Source organism: Natrix helvetica, assembly GCF_964273705.1.
Source record: "Natrix helvetica genome assembly, chromosome: 2".
NCBI lineage: Eukaryota > Metazoa > Chordata > Lepidosauria > Squamata > Natricidae > Natrix > Natrix helvetica.
This window is the reverse complement of record NC_138552.1, coordinates 107,864,840-107,882,228: the sequence shown is the minus strand read 5'-3', so window position 1 is coordinate 107,882,228 and position 17,389 is coordinate 107,864,840. Positions and strand designations below refer to the sequence as shown.

The 17,389-nt window shown below is 40.9% G+C and overlaps 1 protein-coding gene across 1 annotated transcript in view; it reads left to right on the top strand.

Annotated features, from left to right (window-relative positions):
• SPMAP2L (sperm microtubule associated protein 2 like) overlaps positions 1-17,389 on the top strand; it is a 36,148-nt gene that overhangs the window by 762 nt on the left and 17,997 nt on the right. Inside the window, exons 2-5 of the mRNA XM_081940492.1 lie at positions 1,817-1,847; positions 3,842-3,895; positions 11,445-11,567; positions 14,572-14,712. Of these exons, the coding sequence (XP_081796618.1) occupies positions 1,817-1,847; positions 3,842-3,895; positions 11,445-11,567; positions 14,572-14,712 (349 nt within the window). The remainder of the gene's footprint in view (positions 1-1,816; positions 1,848-3,841; positions 3,896-11,444; positions 11,568-14,571; positions 14,713-17,389) is intronic.

Sequence of the window (17,389 nt, the reverse complement as noted above, 5' to 3'; positions counted from 1 at the left end):
ACAAATGGGGTGCAACAAATGTATTTAATGCGGCACTTAAATGCTGTACTTAAAAAAAAAAACTAATTGTGTAAGTTTCTGAAAATCCCATTAATAATTTGCTCATCGATCCCTGTCATGCTCATTTATTTATTTTTAACTTTTTGTGAACTTAGGAAGGCCAGGAGCAGTGCTAATACCTCTGTGTGCAAGCCTTGTCTTTTGAAATCTAGAGATAACAGCTAGTCTTTTTATTTCTTTTACTTACACCCATGTACTGTTTAATTTTTTCTTATTGCTGCGATAGCTAGAATTTATATTTCACATGGAACTGCCCTTGCCACTTAACCACCAACTGGTAATTAACTAAATGAAATAGTTCTCCAACCCACATCCCCTGTGAGGCAGCCATCCAGTAAAATCCTTTAGAAAATAAATTTATTGGGCCTCACATTTCAGAACCAATATAGGAAATGGTTTTATGGTAGCCAAAAACTCAGAGATTGGTAGCACTCTTTGTGACTTAACAAATTTTTATTAAAAGGCAGTAGGTTATCAATTATTAGAACAAAAACAATAAAAACCAAAAGAAAAATACATCGTTCATTGAACTAAGCCCTTATTTCTGCATTATATGAGATACCTGAAAGTTTAAGATAATTGTAATTCCTAGCATTCCAGAATATATTACTATAATTTAGACTGGATTTGGCATTTTTATCCAGAGACCAAGTCCTTTCCAAGGTCCTGGAACAGAGAGATGATGTTGTTTGTTGTTAACGGTATCATCTCAGGATATAAACTGTTCCAGGTAAAGCTGCCTTTTGCGATTGACTGATGCTGATTTTGTCAATGCTAATGGAGCTCAAGTGATGCTCCCGATATTTTGGGATTATTATTATTCAATTATCAGAGTGTTACAAACAAATACAATCATGTAGACAGCTCCAAAAATAAATGATCGATGTAACTATTAACCATGCCAGAAAAGTTGCACATAGGGCGTATTACATGGGATAGACTTCCATAGCACTTCTCAGGACCATATGAATCCATGGAGCAAGGGTTCCCAATCTGGGGTGCTCCACTCCCAGGGTGTGTAGGATAGAATTTCAGGGACTACAACAAAGAGTGGCCTGTGATCTTTTGTGATGAGTCACAAGTCACAATTACTTTTGTACAGGGTATGAACATTAATCAAACATTTCCTAAGGGTGTGGACCATAGAAAAGATTGGAAACTACTGCCATAGAGAATAATATACTCTCTCTTTTTTGCATTATTAAAGCATATCCTGCTTAAGGTGCTGAATAAGGGAATCATGCTAATATTTGCAGCACAAAACAAAAGTCTTTTTGGTACCTTAGAAGCAAATGCTAATATTAGTTACAAAAGCTTAATCAATGAATTCAAGAATATATTAGCATTCAGGATGCTGTATGTCTCTTGGATGTTTAATATAGCTGCAGAACTAGTTGTGCCCTTTGGACCTCAGAAACCCAGAGATTCCATGCTGGCTAAATTCTAAACATTTATAAGACTGGATATTTAAGCAAAGCCACATTTTTTTTGCTGTAATTCATGGCATTTTTATGAGCCCTGTTAGCACTTTATCAATAAGAATTTCCATTGCTAGTACTGCAGTTGCTGGTTGCTATTTTGGCAATGTCCCACAGAGGTAGAAAAGGATTGGAATATTGAATTAATGGACTCCATGTGTCATCTTGCTGATTTAATCCCACACCCAAGCATTACTGAATTACTTACAACATATAATTAACTATAGAATATGGACATCATTTTCAGATCCATTTGTTCTTTTCTGCTTCTCTTGCAGCTACTTCCCATGGGTTTTATTCAAATGAATGGTAAGATAAAAATCATCAAGCTCCTATATCTGAGTAGTTATATATAGATACATTCAGGAATTGCAGAGTGATATCCAAAGTGATACATTCAGGCTTCAGTTTACAAAACAGGTCATGCCTCTCCTTTTCTGAATTCCTCCCCAATATTTGAATCAGAATGATTACAGAACTGAGTTTGAGGTTGTGAAGGCATTCTAGAGAGGAGAAAAGTTACCTTGTCTTTTCCCATGATCAATTGGGAGGGAAAAAAATCTGAATGTATTTATTTATCTTGATTTTTTGGGGTAACCAGTGAGTCTTCTAGTATGCATGATGTCATAATTATTTTCAATTGTTTTGCAGTAGCTGGCCTGCAGATTATCTTGATTCTATGAAAATAAATTTAAAATGAGGAAAGTAATAACATACTGTATAATACTAATAGGAAACATATTCTCTACTCCCTAGTATAAAGTGATGATATTTATATGAGCAGAGAAGGTAGATGATGACTTCACAATCATTTCTTCCTCAACGCATTGCTCATAGATGTTGATCAGGTTTAATTTTGCATTTCAGTTATAGCACAAGCAGAACTGGAGAGAACTGCTAACTCTCCTTCATTGTCAACTTACCCATATTTATCACTCTTATTTCTCTAGTTTATGCATGTGGGTCAGGGATATTGCACAGAAGAGTCTGGGACAAAAATGCTATCAATTTTAATAGTCTTTATTTGGGATATAACAGCCATATTAACTTTATAAGGAAGAATTCACAGGGAGTGTCAGAATGTTGACAGTACCTATTTGACATAGATTTAGATTTAACTTTAATTGCATAAGTGATTACTTTACAGTTAAATTGCTGCACATAAGAAAACTAGAAAAAAATTCTCAGACAGTGACCAATCTAGTTTACTATTTTGTTCTAGCCAGTTTAGTGGGTGGAATTGCACTCGAGTGGTGAACAATAGTTACATTTTGTGTTTCCTGCCTTTTTTTCTTCTCTACGTAGGACAGTTGATAGCAAAGAAAATGGTTCAATGTTTGGGCAGAAAAAATAAGTAATACTCTGGGAGGCAGTACCTAGAGGCTCCTAAATTCTGTCCTACCACACATTTTGTACAACAACTGATGGTTATTTTTCCCACTGGGAAGTGATGCTGGTTGGGAGAAGAAAGGACAATAGGAAACCCACCAGTAGCTGATCCGAAACTGTCCCCTATTAAAAATGTGTAAGACTGCAACACCACCTAGCTTTTTGCTTGAGTGTAATAAACACTCATCCTGGGCGAAGTAGATATACTTTGCTGTTGACTCTAGCAAAGTGGGTGTCCAAAAGAGCACTGATCCCATTCCTTCGTGCACTGGCGTGTTCGCACACTGTACACTCCATTTGATATACAATCTGGAACTACAAGCTTGACGAGCTTAATTTATAGCCTGTGTTGCTAATGGATGAAGGAGGAAGATCTTTCTGTCTCTTTCACAGTGTCTGTCACTGGCTGGGAGAAAGATTCTTCCTCCTTCTATAGTAACTATTCTCAAGCTCCTCTCTCTTAACACCATTATGAACTGGAGGGTGGGGTTTAGCTGACAAGGAATGTTCCTCTTTTAACAAGTCTCAGCCTGAATTAAAGGCCTACCACCCCAATGCATCGGTGCCTCTCAATGAAGCTTTTGCCTAGAAGTAAGATTTATACATGGTAAAACCCTATTGGAAATTAAGGGCAATCAGCTAAATGTATTATCTGGGTATCAAATGAACTTGCAATAATAATATATAATCTCCTTGTTGATTCTCTCTCAGTGCTCCCAGAGCAGATCAACAGTAATGGAAGTTAAAGACCTGAAGGAATGCAGCTCTGGTATTTGCACTTGGTATAATTAAATGCAAGACATGCTTGGAAGTTGCTCAGTGGAATTGGGAACATTTGTCAGGCTGTAAAATTTTAGAGAATTGACTTTCCACCCCATCACCATGTAATGCTTTTAAAAAAAATCATTTTCCAGGTTACAAGACCTTGCAAAACCAAAGCCAACCAAAGACGTATGGAATTTTCATCGGTGAGTTAGATATCAAGGTAATAGTTAGATACAGATAGTCCTCAACTAACAACCATTTGTTTAGTAACTATTCAAAGTTACAATGGCACTGAATAAAGTGACATAAATGGTCCTCACATTTATGACTACTGCAGCATTCCCATGATCACATGACCAAAATTTGTCTGCTTGGCAACCAGCATGTGCTTTTAATGGTCTTAGCATCCTGGGGTCATGTGATCACCATTTGCAACCTTCCCAGATGACTTCTGAGAAGTAAATTGTCAGAAATGTCATTGGGGAAAGATGAATTCTCTTAATGACTGCATGGTTTGCTTAACAACTGCAGAGATTAACTTAACAATCATGGGGAAAAGCTGTAAAGTTGGTCATGAGTCATTTAACTATCTTGCTTAGCCACATAAATTCTGGTCCCAATTCTGGTCCTAAATCATGGACTACCTGTGGACTTTAAAGTGCTTTTTAGGTGTGATGGTCAGAACATTTGTGATTTACCAGCATATGTTGTAAGTACATTGATGAAGTTGTTGTTATACGGTCTTGCCTATTCAACCGGGTAGATGAGGTCTTGACAAAATGCCCCATTTATTTTCAGCCCAATTAATTCAGGGCCCCACACACGAAGGCGGCCACACACTGGACCTTGTCTTTGTATCTGAGCAGTGGATGAGTGATCTGGGAATAGGGGATTTAGATATTACGCCCCTGTCATGGTCAGATCACTCATGTCTCCGGCTGGACTTCCCTGGCGCTACCCTCCACCGCGAGGAGGCGGAGCCAGTTTGCTCAAGCTGGTACCGCCCCAAGCACTTGATGGAACCAGATAGGTTCCAGACGGAGCTTGGGCCGCTACCTGTAGCCCTGACCCGCGCTCGGTCGGAGGACCTAGTCGACGCCTGGAATAGGGCGACGGCGGGGGCCTTGGACCGGGTTGCGCCTTTGCGACCTCTCCTACGGCAGCGACCCACCCGGGCTCCCTGGTATACCGAGGAGCTAAGGGTGATGAAGCGCCATAGGAGACGTCTAGAGAGCAGGTGGAGGTCCTCACGCTCCGAGTCTGACCGAACACAGGTAAGAGCCTATTTACGGACCTACCTTGTGGCATTGAGAGCGGCCAAACGTAGACATTGTGCCGCTCTCATTGCGTCTGCGGATAACCGCCCTGCCGCCCTGTTTAGGGTGACCCGCTCGCTCCTGTCGCAGGAGACGCGGGGGGCACCCTTGCAGGGAAGAGCAGAGGAGTTTGGGGAATATCTGCAGGACAAAGTCGCTCAGATCCGGAGCGGATGGGCTCCCCCCAGTGGACCGGACGAGCCGTCAACAGTGAGTCTTGTGAGTCCACTCTGGGAGGAGTTTGACTCTGTTGCCCCCGAGGATTTAGACGGGTTGCGTGGACGGCTGCAACCCACCACGTGTTCAATGGACCCGTGTCCCTCCTGGTTGGTACTGGCATCCTGGGAGGTGACGCGAGGCTGGCTTCTGGGCCTGGTGAACGCCTCATTGAGTGAGGGTTCCTTACCGACTGCCTTGAAAGAGGCGGTGGTGAGGCCCCTACTCAAGAGGCCTTCACTTGACCCAACGGAGCTAGCTAATTACCGTCCAGTCTCCAACCTCCCCTTTTTAGCGAAGGTTGTTGAGAATGTGGTGGCGCAGCAATTTCCACGTCGCCTCGATGAATCCGTATATCTAGACCCACGCCAGTCCGGCTTCCGACCCGGGCACAGCACAGAGACAGCCTTGGTCGCGTTGGTTGATGATCTCTGGAGGGCCAGAGATAGAGGTTGTTCCTCTATCCTGGTCCTATTAGACCTCTCAGCGGCTTTTGATACCATCGACCATGGTATCCTATTGCGCCGGCTGAAGGGGATGGGAGTCGGAGGCACCGTTTTACGGTGGTTCGGCTCCTACCTCTCCGGCCGGATGCAATGTGTGTTGACGGGGGGGCAGAGGTCGACCCCGAGGCCACTCTCTTGTGGGGTGCTGCAGGGGTCGGTCCTCTCACCCCTTTTGTTCAACGCATATGTGAAGCCGCTGGGTGAGATCATCCGTGGTTTTGGGGTTGAGTACCATCTGTACGCTGACGATACTCAGTTGTACATCTCAACCCCAAGCCACCCCAACGAGGCTGTCGAAGTGATGTCCCGGTGTTTGGAAGCCGTCGGGGTCTGGATGGGGGACAACAGACTCAAACTCAACCCCTCCAAGACCGAGTGGCTGTGGCTACCGGCACCTCAGTTCAGCCAGCTGATTCCATCACTGGCCATAGGGGGCGAACAATTGCCCCCTGTGGAACGGGCGCACAATTTGGGCGTCCTCCTAGATGCCCGGCTGTCAATGGATGATCATGTGGCAGCCGTGGCAAGGGGGGCGTTCCACCAGGTTCGCCTGGTGCGCCAATTGCGCCCCCTTCTGGACCGGGATGCCCTACGCACAGTCACTCATGCACTGGTGACGTCTCGCCTGGACTACTGTAACGCTCTCTACATGGGGCTTCCCTTGGGACGCGCCCGAAGACTGCAGCTAGTCCAGAACGCAGCCGCGCGGGTAGTCATGGGGAGTACTAGGTACTCCCACGTAACACCTCTCCTGCGCGAGCTGCACTGGCTGCCTGTAGTCTTTCGGGTGCGTTTCAAGGTTCTGATTACCATCTTTAAAGCGCTCCATGGCATAGGGCCTAGCTACCTGCGGGATCGCATCCTCCCACACACATCCCTGCGGCCAATTCGCTCTCACAGGGAGGGCCTTCTCCTGGTGCCGTCCACTAGGCAATGCCAACGGGCGACACCGAGGAGTAGGGCCTTCTCTGTGATGGGCCCAACCCTCTGGAATGACCTCCCCCCTGACATTAGAACCACTACTGACCTCCGCTCCTTCCGACAGAAACTGAAGACACACCTGTTCCGACTGGCTGGTCTGGCATAATTTATAACGTCTACCCCCTGGCATACACATTTTTTACTGGTTTTTAGAGGGATTGTCTCTTTTAAATTTAATCTTATATGATATTGGGATTTTAAATTTTGTATATTCTGATTTATTTATTTAGCTGTACAGTTTGGCATATTTTTATCCTCCTCTCATATACGTATTTATGTATCTATTTATTATGTTTTAATTTGTTGTATTTTGATACGGACTGTACACCACCCCGAGTCCCTTTCAGGAGAGGGGGCGGTCTATAAGCGCTAATAAATAAATAAATAAATAATAATAATAATAATAATAATAATAATAATAATAATAATAATAATAATAATAATAATAATAATAATAATAATAATAATAATAAGTCAATCAATAAGGTGGCTGCTTGTTTGTCATGCTTCTTAACTTCCCAGGTTACTCCTTACCACCCCAATTTACTTCTGTCTTTTTTGAAAGGAGACTTGCAAAGAAAGCATTGGGCTCTATCATTCACTATTACCATTTTCTAAAAATGACTTTAGGCTTTATATCAGTGTTTTCAAAATTGATAAGTTTAAGATACAGTGGGGCAAAAAAGTATTTAGTCAATCACCAATTGTGCAAGTTCTCCCACTTAAAAAGATGAGAGAGGCCTGTAATTGGCATCATAGGTAGACCTCAACTGTGAGAGACAAAATGTAAAAAAAAAGACCAAACAATCATATTGGCTGATTTGGAAATAATTTATTTGCAAATTATGGTGGAAAATAAGTATTTGGTCACCTACAAACAAGCAAGATTTCTGGCTCTCACAGACCTGTACCTTCTTCTTTAGGAGGCTCCTCTGTCCTGCACTCATTACCTGTATCAATGGCACCCGTTCGAACTTGTCATCAGTATAAAAGACACCTGTCCACAACCTCAAACAGTCACACTCCAAACTCCACTATGGTGAAGACCAAAGAGCTGTCGAAGGACACCAGAAACAAAATTGTAGACCTGCACCAGGCTGGGAAGACTGAACCTGCAATAGGCAAGCAGCTTGGTGTGAACAAATCAATTGTGGGAGCAATAATTAGAAAATGGAAGACATACAAGACCACTGATAATCTCCCTCGATCTGGGGCTCCACGCAAGATCTCACCCCGTGGGCTCAAAATGATCCCAAGAACGGTGAGCAAAAATCCCAGGATCACACGGGGGGACCTAGTGAATGACCTGCAGAGAGCTGGGACCAACATAACAAAGGCTACCATCAGTAACACACTACGCCGCCAGGGACTCAGATCCTGCAGTGCCAGACGTGTCCCCCTGCTTAAGTCAGTCCATGTCCGGGCCCATCTGAAGTTTGCTAGAGAGCATTTGAATGATCCAGAAGAGGATTGGGAGAATGTCATATGGTCAGATGAAACCAAAATAGAACTGTTTGGTAGAAACACAACTCGTGTTTGGAGGAGAGAGAATGCTGAGTTGCATCCAAAGAACACCATACCTACTGTGAAGCACGGGGGTGGCAACATCATGCTTTGGGGCTGTTTTTCTGCAAAGGGACTAGGACGACTGATCCGTGTACAGGACAGAATGAATGGGGCCATGTATTGTGAGATTTTGAGTGCAAACCTCCTTCCATCAGCAAGGGCATTGAAGATGAAACGTGGCTGGGTCTTTTAACATGACAATGATTCCACACATACTGCCCGGGCAATGAAGGAGTGGCTTCGTAAGAAGGTCCTGGAGTGGCCTAGCCAGTCTCCAGATCTCAACCCCATAGAAAACCTTTGGAGGGAGTTGAAAGTCCGTGTTGCCCAGCGACAGCCCCAAAACATCACTGCTTTAGAGGAGATCTGCATGGAGGAATGGGCCAACATACCAGCAACAGTGTGTGCCAACCTTGTGAAGACTTACAGAAAATGTTTGACCTCTGTCATTGCCAACAAAGGATATATAACGAAATATTGAGATGAACTTTTGATACTGACCAAATACTTATTTTCCAGCATAATTTGCAAATAAATTATTTCCAAATCAGCCAATGTGATTGTTTGGTCTTTTTTTTTTACATTTTGTGTCTCACAGTTGAGGTCTACCTATGATGCCAATTACAGGCCTCTCTCATCTTTTTAAGTGGGAGAACTTGCACAATTGGTGGTTGACTAAATACTTTTTTGCCCCACTGTATGTGGACTTCAACTTCCAGAATTTCCTAGCTAGCCAGCCAAAATGCTGGCTGGGAATTTTGGGAGTTGAAGTTCACACATCTTAAAGTTACCAAGTTTGAATATGGAGTTCAGATGTTACTAGAGGTTGGGGTTTGATTCTGCAGCATGCTTGCACTGTTTTGTTGTAATTAAAAGAATCTAAACATACTTATGCAGACACATAAAGTAGAGAGCTTGGTAAGCATCAAAAGAATATTCCAGAGCAGCTGGGTGACAGTAGTTACCAACTTGCTTCACACTTCTTTAGCAGGTACAGTACTATACAGAACAATTCAGGTACTTTATTCAGTTGACTTATTTCCTCCCTGCTAAATTAACTTTTTAGGTACAAAAGTATTTGCACTAATAATACTGAGCATCAGTAACAGGTTAGTAGCTACTCCTCCTGGCAAGCTACCGTCCTAGTGCAGAGTGTAAGACACACCAATCTTTCTGCTCAAACACCTGTTTCAAGACCCCTAAGGTAAAGATAATAATAATAATAATAATAATAATAATAATAATAATAATAATAATAATAAATTTGGATTTATTAGCCGCTCCCTTTCCAAGTAGGACTCGGGGCGGCGTACAATGGAGCATATAACATAAAATACATAACAACACCAAACGTACATACATACACAACACATATACATATACACGGAGGAGGAAACAAATTACATCAATAGACAGTTAAAAATCTACTTTAAAATACCCCAATTGTAAAAAGATAAAGGTTCCCCTTGCGAATATGTGCTAGTTGTTCCCAACTCTAGGAGGTGGTGCTCATCTCTGTTTCAAAGTTGAAGAGCCAGCGCTGTCCGCAGACGTCTCCATGGTCAGGTGGCCGGCATGACTAAACGCTGAAGGCACATGGGACGCAGTTACTTTCCCACCAAAGGTGGTTCCCATTTTTCTACTTGCATTTTTACATGCTTTTGAACTGCTAGGTTGGCAGAAGCTGGGACAAGTAACGGGAGCTCACTCCGTTACACTGCACTAGGGATTAGAACTGCCGAACTGCTGACCTTTCGCATTGACAAGTTCAGCATCTTAGCCACTGCTCCATTTTGTCCCACCATCAAGACCCCTACCACCTTGCAATGGCTTCTTTTAGTATAAAAAAGAAAAATAGTTTCTTTTAATATAAAAAAGAAAAAGAAAATTATGGTTTCACTATATTAAAATTTAGTGAAACCCCACCCTTTTTAGTACATCTTCAAGATCTGTTCAGGTAGATTATTCCTGTGTAAATATACTGTACCAAGAACTGTGTAATTTATTAGTATGTAGAGATGAATCACGCAGTGCTACTGGCAACTGTTGTTCTTCCTGTACTGTAGTCCCTTTCATTTTGTGTGATGGCAACAACAGTTACAAGTCCGCTCTTGTGAAGTCCGGGCAGAATTTAACAACTCCCAATTTATGGGTCTCTGTTGCTGCAGTAGCATTTATTGCTGTCTTTTTTCAACCTTGGCAACTTTAAGATGTGTGGATTTTGACTTCCAGAATTCCCCAGCCAGCCTTATTTTGTGGGGAATTTTGCCTGGATTTCTGTTTCTGCCTTAAAATGATATTTTTTCTCTCTTTTCAATTTGCTAATACTTGGGGGCAGCAGTTACGTGAGATAATATGTATGAGTGAGTTTACATGAATTGTGAGCTGTGTTAGCGAATTTACAGATCAAAACAAACCAATCTCATAATTGTTGGCATATTCTCTGCCCAAATAGTTTCAATTTACTGATACTTTGAAGAGTAATAGTTACAATTACTACTGTATTTAGATAGTAGAAACACAATCTAAAGATCAATGTTTTTAATACTGTGGGATCAAGCATAGATCTTATGCTATATAACAAATATTTTTTTCCTTTGGTTCAATCATGTCTTTTTATTTATTTGTTTGTTTGTTTGTTTGTTTGTTTGTTTATTTATTTATTTATTTATCTTGCCTTTATTATATTTATAAATTACTCAAGGCGGCAAAATACCCAATACTCCTATTTTCTCCACAGCCACATTCCTTTGAGATGATTTGGGATGAGAGAGTAAGTGGCCCAAAGTCACTCAGCTTGCTTTGAGTCCTAAGGTGGAACTAGAATTCACAGTCTCCCAGTTTCTTGTCTGGTACCTTCAGAACTTAATTGTTAATTAAATAAGTTTTTGAAGAATGCCTTTTCTTGGCAACATTTTTAAAAAATGGCTTGCCATTGCCTCATTTCTGAGGCTGAAAGAAAGTGACTGGCCCAAGGTCACCCAGCTGACTTTGGGCCTAAGGCAGGATTAGAATTTCCACGGTCTTGGTTTCTAGCCTAATGCCTTAATCATTACACCAAACTGGCTCTCATATAATAAATATAATATGATATTATTTATAGATTATCCGGGTATGTGGTTGTATACTCATTTTGACTGGCATTTTGCATTTTGTATTTATAACAGCAAGTTAATCTGGGGAAATCAAGTTCCAATATGGCCCGTCTCTTCAAGCGCTTTGCTGAGGCAGCCCAGTGCAAGAATCCTGAGTCTAGCAAGGCCAAGGGAAGTGGTTGAGAAACCAAAGAGGTTTGCTTTCATGTCCTTTTGTGTTTCTCTCTTTGTCTTGATCTTCCCCATTCCATGCCACTCGGGCCAAACTGTTTTAATCAGATTTCTTAAAAAGCAACTACTTACAGTATAAAGCAAATTTCTTTTGAAACCAAGAAAATATTATCTTTGGTTTAGTGTGGAAAGGTTTTGTTCAAGGAAAGTTCCTCAAATGCAGCTTATGAAACAGAATGGTCAAATATTTAAGAATTGAGATTTTCCCTTCTATGTCTCATGTAACGGAGCTAAAGTCAGCTGCTACTTTTCTTACTTGATCCCCTTTGGTTCTACGCCTCCTGCTCATTGGGCAATTGGTGGATCAAATATCATTATATGTTAATTTCATTTTTTCCCTCCATAAGGGAGTTCCTTGGTGTGTAGAAAACAGGAAAGAAAAAGAATGTGGAGAAACAGTGAAAACACACAATACTATTAACAAATAGAGTATAGTATTACCTAGGTACTCCTAAGATTCTATGAAAGATGGAGAAGTTATTCAGAACCATTCCAAGATCTAAACATGACTTGTAAATAGCCAGGAAGGGAAGCCAACAGGAAAGGACCAGATATACTGGCAAATCCAGTGTTGACTGCTAGGCAGCAAAGATTGTTTGAGAAATAACTGTTTGAATTCCAAGAAAGACTATATTAGTTTGTAGTTTTGGAAAAGATACCCCACATACAAAGTGAACATTTTACTACTTATAGGAGAAAATATTTGTTCAGGGTTGAACTGTGGAATCTTTGGTGCTATCTGAGTTTGGTTGTTTCCTTGCAGATGTTTCATTGCTTAACTAGGTAATGTCTTCAGTGTTAGTAGCACTGAAGATGTTACCTAGTAGGGTATGAAATATCTGCAAGAAAACAACCAAGCTCAGAGATCACCAAGGAGTCTACGTTTCTACTACCTAGAGAAAAGATTCTTGACTGAAAGGTCTTTGTAGAAGAATAAAACTGTTTTAAAAAGTTACAACTACTTTGTGACTATTTTTTGTTAGGAACTCAGAATGATGAATTAATTATTCTTTCAACGCTTCAGTATACTAAACTGGATACAGGAGGTGATGTTTCTCAACCAACAGATGGCCACCATCCATTTAGGAAATGGCAATTAGCATGCTGCTTTACCAGTACCGCATTTTGAGCATGATACGTACGTTGAAGTCAGGACAGGCTGAGGGAAAATCTGGTTATTTGGAAGAGGACTTTGGGAAGCAGCAACTTCACCAACTGGCAAATAGATTGCCCAAATATGGACTTGGTTCAACTTATTGAGGGCCTGATGCAGTCTGGAGGGTAGAGTCACTATTGCAGAGCTCAATGACAAATCTGAAATTTGGTGGGCAGATATCCGAGAGAAGTTCTCCCTTTCTTTCCACCCTTGCCCAGGTTTCAATAAATAGGCCAGTTTACCACTGAAGTCCCATTGATTTCAGTGAATGAACTAGTTAAGCATGAAATAACACCTCTCACACTAACATCATTGGGACCAAACCATCATTTGTGCATTGTTTTGTCTTGGTATTGGAGATGTTGTTTTGCTTACTGTTGCTTCAATAAATATTGTGTTTGTCCCTAAGCAGATGCTCCAGACATTGCTTCTATGCTCAGATCAGCATCTAATTTTTCAGGATACAGCAGCACTACTAATTTAAAGGACAAACCTATCTGAAGCTGAAGTCCTAACATTCCTTGGGGGGAAAACTTAAGGACCATTGTCACTCACCAGTGTAGATATTGTTAAAAAGTTACAAATATCATGTAGAATCTAATACCTCCTACATTGTAGTTTCAACTGCCGAATGCAAAAGTTGAAAAAAATAATAGTTTTGATTAATAATAATGAATTTGTTCAATATGAAATACAGTTTTGGTGCCAACAAGGATGAAAGAAAAAGTTGTAGGGTAGCTTCAGACTGTAATAGTAAAGTTTATTGTTCACAAAAAGGGTGTAGCATTTATCTTGACTGCTATTGCCGGCAAGATTGACTCATTGAATAAGCATCTGTTTATTCTGGAATGGTTGGATGTTTTAATTTGAATCCCAAGTCTGACATTGAATGCTTTTGAGTCCCAGTAGCAACAATGGAACATTTCTTTAAATGGTTTAAGCGCAGCTTGTGAAAAAAAGACATTTATTTAATTACTTAGTCCTGAACTTCTTTCTAAATCTCCTGTTTACACCAGAGGGCAGAAATAGGAAATGCAAATGTATGTATGTACAGGCATGTGCTTGCCACAATTCTGAAAAATAGCATAAAAATGCACCAGACACCAATAAGCCAAAATTCAAACTTTGGGATGATTAAATAAAAAACAGACAAAACATTAAAAGCAGCACAACTGCAGGAGATGACAAAGGTGAGTCTGAGAGAGGGGTAAAATGTGTCATCAGTCTCGAGTCCCTTCACAACCACAAGACATCTAAGTTCAGTCCACTTTGTATTCCAGTGATTCTTACCTACCGCCAATTTGCTTGGACTGTTAGTAGTTCAGATTCTTGTAGGGAGCTTAAACCTTTATAACCATTTAAACTGCCTGTATCTTCTGATTTCCCTGGTGCTTGACATTAATCTGAACTACTAACAGCCAAATCAATTTGGCAGTAGATAAGAGTCAAAGAAACTCAAGGTGGGCTAGACTTAGATCTCTGGTGGGCATGAAGGCACTCATGACTGATGATACGTTGGACTCCTCCCTCAGGGTCAGCCTGGTCATCTCCTACAACACCCGTAATTAAAGTGCAGAATAAACAGGTTGCTGAAAAGCATTTAAGTTTTAAAATGTCATTTTAATTTAAGAAAATAAACTATCTTTGATTCTTTCTAATCCATCCGAAAGGGATACAGGAAGCTGTAATTGCTGTTTTCAACTAATGAAATCACAGCTTTCTATAAGATGAAGCTGTACAGATGACCTTGAGTAATTGAAGTTGCAGTCTTAACCTGATTCTACTATCTCACTTATCCTTGTGGTTTTTCAGTCGATCCCTCTTCTGGTACAGCTGTGGACAAATGTCAGAGATTTGGAAACGTTCTTCAGCAGTGTATTCTGCATTGCCATCGAAGCGATTGCTGAAGCTAGCAGAACCCAGGCCAATTTCTGCAACTTATCTGAAACTCAGGTGAGGCCCTAACGGTAGTGAGTTTTTCTAATTGCCGCAGGCCAGTGGGATTTTCAGTATAGAATTCAGGCAAGAAACCCTTTGAAAAACAGGCTGGTATTCTAATATAGAATCAGTTCAGCTCTCCGTATTCCTGAGTTTAGGCCTTGGTCAGTAACAGTTCTAATCTTTAAAAAAAATCTTTTAAAAGTACAATCCAGAAAATTTCTGCCCAATTCATCTCTTTAATAATGTACAGTTAATAGAGTTTACAGATTATACTTGACTTGTTAAGTGAGCATTGCACTGTTTTACATCTTTTTGCCACAGTTGTTATGCAAGTCATTGCAGTTGTTAAGTGAATCATGCAGTCACGAAGCAAATCTGACTTCACTCTTTGCCTTTGCTTGTGGGAAAGTGACAAATGGGGATCATATGACCCTGGGACAGTGCAACTGTCATAAATACATGCCAGTTGCCAAGCGGCTGAATTTTGACAATTTTGAACATGGGAATGCTGCAACTATTGTTAAGTGTGAAAAACGCTCATAAGTCAGTTTTTTTCAGTGTCATTGTAACTTCAGTAAATGAATGGATGTAAGGCAGGGGTGTCAAACTCAAAGCCTGCAGGCTGGATCCAGCCCGCGGGGCTACCCTGGAAACAGTGAAGAACCGGACTGTGGTGCCTCTGCCAGCGAAAATGGAGCTCGGGAGGGCTGCACGTGGCCAGTGGTTTTGGGCCGTGGCAGCCTCCTGCAGCCCTCTACCAGCAAAAATGGAGTTTGGGGGTGCCACACACAGCTCTGGTTTCCCTGGCAATGAGTGGCAGGAGGCCATTGCAGCCGAAAACAGAGCCTCAACAAGTGACGTCAAGCTGGCCACACCCCCTGGCCATTCACCACCACCACCACCCTGACATGCCCCCCTGGCCCACCCAAGGTCAAACACAACCCTGATGCGGTCCTCAATGAAATTGAGTTTGACACTTCTGATGTAAGTCGAGGACTACTTGTGTACTAACAATCTGTCTTGCCTGGCTAGGATGATCACAAGGCTTTGGCTAAGCAACAAGCTAGATCAAGACTGGGATAGTCTAATCTGACGTCTGTTTAATGTGATTTTGTGAAGTTTGCATTCTTTAAAACTGCTAATTGTGCAAATATTTATTGCTGCTATTTTCTGTACTGTCTTCATTTGGTATGCATATTCTTTGACAGCTGGTCAAGATTATAAATAAAGCCGAATCAAATATTTTATCAGGTGTTAGCTATCTGCAGAATCTCCACCTTTTCTTGCAGAATTACATAGTCATGCAGGACACTAATAGTTTGCTTCTAAAAATAATATGTGGATTATTCCAGATATATGTTTCCTTCATATGCAGCTTGCGGCCAGTTTTCCACTTGGGGAAAGTCTAAATGGGAAGAAGCCGTGTAATAAACTGTAAAGGTTGTGCCTTGGTTATGTTTCTCCTATTACTACCTGTGTTTTGGGCTCCAAAATGAACACCAGGGCTTATTGTTGAGGGATGTCTTATTTAGACATAGTTTGGTACTGCATTGCACTGATAATGTTAGCTAGTTTGGGTAATGAAACTCTGAAAGAAAACAACCAAGCTGAGAAATCACTGAGGACTCCTTAGGTGATGAGTTTTCTAGGTATGGTGGCTCAGCTCTACTCTCAACTGTTTGCAAATTTAACAGTCAGCTCCCATAAACCTAGGTGAGCCAGGAAACCTCTGTAAAGATAATATAAAAGAATGATTGTTGTAAAAAATAAGGATACATAATTGTATGACATACGCAGAGAGAAAAAAAGATAGTTGCAAAGATAGTTGCAAATTCTAACTTTGATTGTACACCGCCCCGAGTCCCTTCGGGGAGAGGGAGCGGTTTATAAATCTAATCAAATCAAATCAAATCAAATGTGGTCAAACAGAACCCGAGAAAAGTTTAAAATGAACAAAGCAATAAAAATACATGTAGTCCTTGACTTAAAACAGTTCATTTGGTGACTGTTCAAAGTTAAAACGACACTAAAAAAAGACTTCTGACCATTTTTCACACTTATGACCATTGTAGCATCCCCATGGTCAGGTGATTTATATTTGGATGCTTGACAATTGACTCATATTTATGACAATTGCAGTGTTCTGGGGTCTGTGACCACCTTTTGCGACCTTCCCACAAGCAAAGTCACTGGGGAAGCCAGATTTACCTAACAACCATGTTACTAATTTAATAACTACAGTGATTCAGTTAAAAAATGTGGCAAGAAAAATCGTAAAATTGGGGGAAATTCACTTAACAAATTTCTCACTTAGCAACATAAGTTTTGGTTTCAATTGTGGTCTCAATTGTGTGTGTGTGAGAGAGAGAAAGAGAGGGAGAGATTTAAAAATTGGAAATCAATGAAAAGGGCTAAACAAAGAACTTTGAATTAATAAAAGTGATGATTTGGGAGGTAATTGAAATGAAGGAATGTTTGAATAAGAGTTTCAGAAATATGCATGAGAATGATAGTGATATTTTGAAGAACAGAATTGCTTTCCATGCTGGTGATCAAGAAAAAATGACATGCAATACTAATAAAGATATTGTGAGAATATAGTTAGACAGTTAAATCTAGCTGTGAGGATACCTGGTATTTTGACATTGTTTAGCCACATTATAGCGCAAGCATGTTCAGGCAAATTTCG